This window comes from Impatiens glandulifera, chromosome 6 (assembly GCF_907164915.1).
Source record: "Impatiens glandulifera chromosome 6, dImpGla2.1, whole genome shotgun sequence".
Taxonomy (NCBI): Eukaryota; Viridiplantae; Streptophyta; class Magnoliopsida; order Ericales; family Balsaminaceae; genus Impatiens; species Impatiens glandulifera.
The window spans coordinates 52883300-52887949 of record NC_061867.1 but is presented as its reverse complement, the minus strand read 5'-3'; the positions used below and the strand labels follow the sequence as shown (position 1 = coordinate 52887949).

Sequence of the window (4650 nt, the reverse complement as noted above, 5' to 3'; positions counted from 1 at the left end):
TACAATGACAGAAAATTTAACTTTCGAGAGACAAAATCTAATCTAGCTGATCAATTTCATACCCATTTCCATTTTGTTCATGACATCAAACAAAAATTCTCAATTTACGTGATTATAAATTTTTTCGATGTCTAGCTTGACATATACATATTTGGCGCATCTTAAATGTATTGACTATTAATAAAGAACTTTGATGAATGTTATCTAATTATTAAATGTGATACTGTCTAACCAACTTAATTAGTAACCTGTTGGTCCACATTTTGAAAACATCTTATTCAATTTATATTTTATAATATAACAATCAATATTATTAATGTAAATCCTCTCTCAAATTAATGATAATATGATGGAAATCAGAAGAAGGGATATACAATTTAAGTAGAATTTAAACATGGTTTAAAATTTCATTTTCCACCACAATAAAATATAAAATATGACTCAATAAAGAAAATGTCATGAAATATTCAAAACAAGATCTAAACAAACATTTATTGACATACAAGGTAAATAGATAGGTAATAGTCAAAGGACCATTTAATGCAAGATTCACTTATTCATATTCATCAACTAATATTATCATATAATTTATACCTATATTTTACGGCAAACCCTAGCCTCCTTGTAGATCCTTCCGGGACGACAATAGTACCCCGACTTAGGAGCGCAATGAATATCCTCGGAACATATACACAACCCTTCTAGGGCACAACCTTCACTAACTATCGACACATGATCGCCTCCCTTCAACACTCGGTCTGTCCACTCGTTAGAGAAAAGCCCTAATGGATCCCACTCTTGCTTGACGGCCAAGAACGCAGATGCATTCTTATACTTGCTAATGACATCAATGAATGCGATGGGTCGGTTCTTTCCCCAATGTGGCATTCCCCCATACTTGAATAGTGCCATTTGTTCAACCTCTTCCAACACATCCTCAAACAGCCTAGGTGTCTTCGGGTCCTTGCTCCTATAAAAAATTATGTCGAATTCGACTCCATCCTCGTCTTTTCCTAGGTAAGAGGTCGAAGCTTTGACGTAGCGCATGAGGATGCCATTGTAGAGCTCTAGGACACAAAGGGCCTTAGGCTCGAGCTCCACTAGGTTTTGGATGTCATGAATGAAGTCTTTTACTTTGGACATGCCAATGCTAATTCCAAGATCGAAGAAGAACAACCCCTTTATACGAGGATCCCATGGGCAAGTCGTCAACTTAAAATCGCCAGGTTCGTCTAGGCAGCCACCAGACGCCTGCATCCGGTTTTGATAACCTATTACTGGATAACCCTTCATAAGAATGCCTGTTTTATATCATGACTTGAAATTAGATTTTTTAACATTAACAAAACCAAACAAAATGTTTTTTTTTTCTTTAATGTAGTTACCATCATTAGTCAAACCATAGGCACCAAGGAAGAGAGCTGAGGTAGAAGCTTTCCCTTCCAAGCATTTCCCATTGGCATCTCCCAACGACTCTTGAATTTCCTCTATGTTCATCATTCATAAACACATGTGAAAGTAAGATAAATAACAATAATATAGAATTGATCATGGGTGAAGAAGCTACTAGAATAACTAAAAGAATTATTTGGTTGTGGAAAGCTTTGATTAATTGGTGATCATCAATGATTATCGAGGAGTTCCAATGACGATTTAAAAAAAAAAACAATGCTCACAAAAATGTTTAATTTTTTTGTTCAATCATGCCCTTTCTAAACTATACATATATTAAAAATTGAATTTAAACACAATCCGTTTAGACCTAAATGGGTTAATTGTCGGCTTACTCAAATTTCATTCAACCCTAATAGAAACTTAATTGTGTATGTTTATGTCTCATTCTTTTGAAAATATAGAATGAGATGGATATGAACCTGAAATTCTGATGGAGGCAATTAAGGCCGAAGGAGTGGGGCGAAGAGCGATGTAATTGTAAAGTCCATTGCCCGAGACATTAGAGGAGACTCTATCATCAAGGCGATACACAACCTTTCGTTGAGCGGGAAGCCATGTTAGATCTGCAAACTCGTGTTGATGTCCAAAATTGACAATTTGTTGCCCTAAGTCTTTGTCATCCTTCATTTGGTAGGTTATTGACCTTTTGAACATTGGTTGCAGTTGAAATGTTACCTGCACTCAATATATCTTAATCAACTAATTCATATTTATGTAAACTCACTATGATTAATTGAAATGTGCATGACATGTGTTCTCATATATCTCAACTTATGATTTTTTGAGTTGAATTACAATTTTAAAATATACTAATAAGTCATATTTATGTAAACTTGTAAACTACTTAAATTCTTATAATTTTAAATTTATGAGTATAATATTTTACAAATTTATAAATTATATAAATCTCATAATTTATTAGTTTTATATAAGTTATTACTTATTCAAACAAATGAAATTATTTCAATAGAGTAGTAACTCTTACCATTTTTAAGTGTAATGTAGTTTTTTTAATTTATTTATTAGATTAATTTTATACTTAATTATATATATATAATTAATAATTATATATAACTAATATATATATTTTGTTTACATTAAAATTCTTACTAAAACAAACCTTCCATTTGAATTAATTTAACTAGAAACACTCTTTATAGTTTTTTCGTATAAAAATATATTTATCACATTATCTAATATAAATAAATATTTAAAAATGATAAAAAAAAAAATTCAAATAAATTTTTGATTTGTTCAAATTTCAAACCCAAGTTCAGCTCAGAGGCTAACTAATTGAGAGTTGACTAATTATGTTGGGCCTATCCAAGGCCCGCCCGATAATAGAATATCTTTTTATTATATATGTTAAATAAAAATGGAATAGGAGAAAAAAGGAAATTATAAAAGCTCCATAATTTCAAATCTATATAATAACAATAATAATAATAATAATAAAACATACCTGTGAAATAACTCCAAGAACACCTATAGAAGTTCTAGCCGCATCAAAACCATTTGCACTATTATTATCACTATCATCCGCGTTCGACACAAGATTTCGGACCTTCGCAAACCCTTCTCCCGGTCCAGCCGTGGTTACAATACGAAGACCGACAACATGGTCATGAACCGCACCCCCTCGACCCCATAGCGAGCTTCCGTGTGCACCGGTCCCCAACATCCCACCAACCGTGACCCCCAACCAATAAGGACTATAAGGCAACGCAAGTCCAAACCTAGCTGCCTCACTTATCAACTCTTTTAGCCTTACCCCACTCTCCGCTGTCAAAATCATTCTATTTCGGTCCACCTCAATTATCTTATTTAGAAACCTCGTACTAATCAAAAGCCCTCCATCCCCATCATCGGGACACGCCAACTTCGGTATGCTGTGCGAAGTTGGTGTCACAACTCTCATCTTGCGACCATTCTTAGAAGCTTCTGCCACAACCGAGACTAGCTCTTCCTCGGTTGTAGGGTATGCCACGTCAGCAGCCCGACAGATTGTTCTGTCGGGGAATGTTCCGTAGGCGTTGGTCACGGTGCAATTGTGGTTTGAAGGACAGTTAACGGGATCTTGAGGAGGATCTGCGTGAACGAAAACCTCGGGCAGGATGATAATAGTATTAATGGTGATAATCACTAGTTTTAGTGCTAATAGAAACTGTTTTCGATTTCCCATAATGAAGTAATCTAAGGCATTAGCTAGATTGAAGTTTCAATATGTTATATATAGGGGAAAATCCCATATTTACCTATGAAAAATTAACAATTATAAGTTTTGCTACCTATTATCTTTTTAATTCACGTATTCCAAGTTGTCAATATTATTATTCTTAATACACGTTAGTATGAGTTGACATTAAAATGAAAAATAATGTAGTAAAAGATTAGATTTAATATTGTAACTTAATAATTTTATTTTAAAATAATAAGTAGTAAAATATTTTAAAAATATGATTTGATTTTAATTTTTTAATAACATAACAAATAATATATATATATAGATAGATAATTTATTTAATTTGAGATGGGCAAATTATAACGTTAATAAAAAATGATATATATGCTAATGAATTCCCAAGCCTTAGGAGAATCCTTTATTTTATTTAATTTGAGATGGACAAATTATAACGTGAGCATTCTCCTCTATTTTACATTAATAAAAAATGATATTATTTAATGTTTTATAATACAATACAAATATATATTTATATTTGGCCTATTTAAACGGGTGAGAATTTACTGTCCCAAGTGAAGAAGTGTCTCTTGTTGTCTCATTTATCAAAATAACATAATTTTGATAAATTAAATAAATAAAAAGTTATATATATATATGAAATAAACCCTAAAATCTAAATCCTAAATTCTAAATTCTAAACTTTAAACCTTAAATTTTAAACTCTAAAAAATTATATATATATATATATATAACATTTTATTTTAGTATTTAATTTTATCTTTCCTCTCTCTACTCTCTACTCTCTTCTCCCTCCTATGAGACAGCAAGTGAGACATTATTTTGAGACAACTGTACTTTAAATTTTATTAATTTTTTAAAAAAGTTTGTAAAACAAAAAAAATAAATTCGTGTAAACATAAATTACAGAACATTGATATTAGACAAAATTAAAATAAAAATACAATCAAAGGAGATAAACATGTATCATAAGTCACAAACATAAAAACACACAG

General features: G+C 31.5%; 1 protein-coding gene across 1 annotated transcript; it reads right to left on the bottom strand.

Moving 5' to 3' along the window:
• Positions 1–580: 580 nt before the first annotated feature.
• Positions 581–3600, bottom strand: LOC124941797 (probable L-gulonolactone oxidase 6). Its single transcript, XM_047482149.1, has 4 exons — positions 2918–3600; positions 1875–2130; positions 1386–1487; positions 581–1301 (listed from the first exon to the last, which is right to left on the bottom strand). The coding sequence occupies exons 1-4, from the start codon at positions 3371–3373 to the stop codon at positions 595–597; spliced, it is 1521 nt and encodes a 506-aa protein (XP_047338105.1). The 5' UTR covers positions 3374–3600; the 3' UTR covers positions 581–594.
• Between the last annotated feature and the right edge of the window lie 1050 nt (positions 3601–4650).

Coding starts and splice junctions, on each gene's coding strand:
- LOC124941797 (XM_047482149.1), bottom strand. CDS start 3,373: ATGAGAGTTGTGACACCAACTTCGCACAGCATACCGAAGTTGGCGTGT. Junction 2,131..2,917: donor TTCTTGGAGTTATTTCACAG/GTATGTTTTATT, acceptor TATTGAGTGCAG/GTAACATTTCAACTGCAACC. Junction 1,302..1,385: donor CTATGGTTTGACTAATGATG/GTAACTACATTA, acceptor GATATAAAACAG/GCATTCTTATGAAGGGTTAT.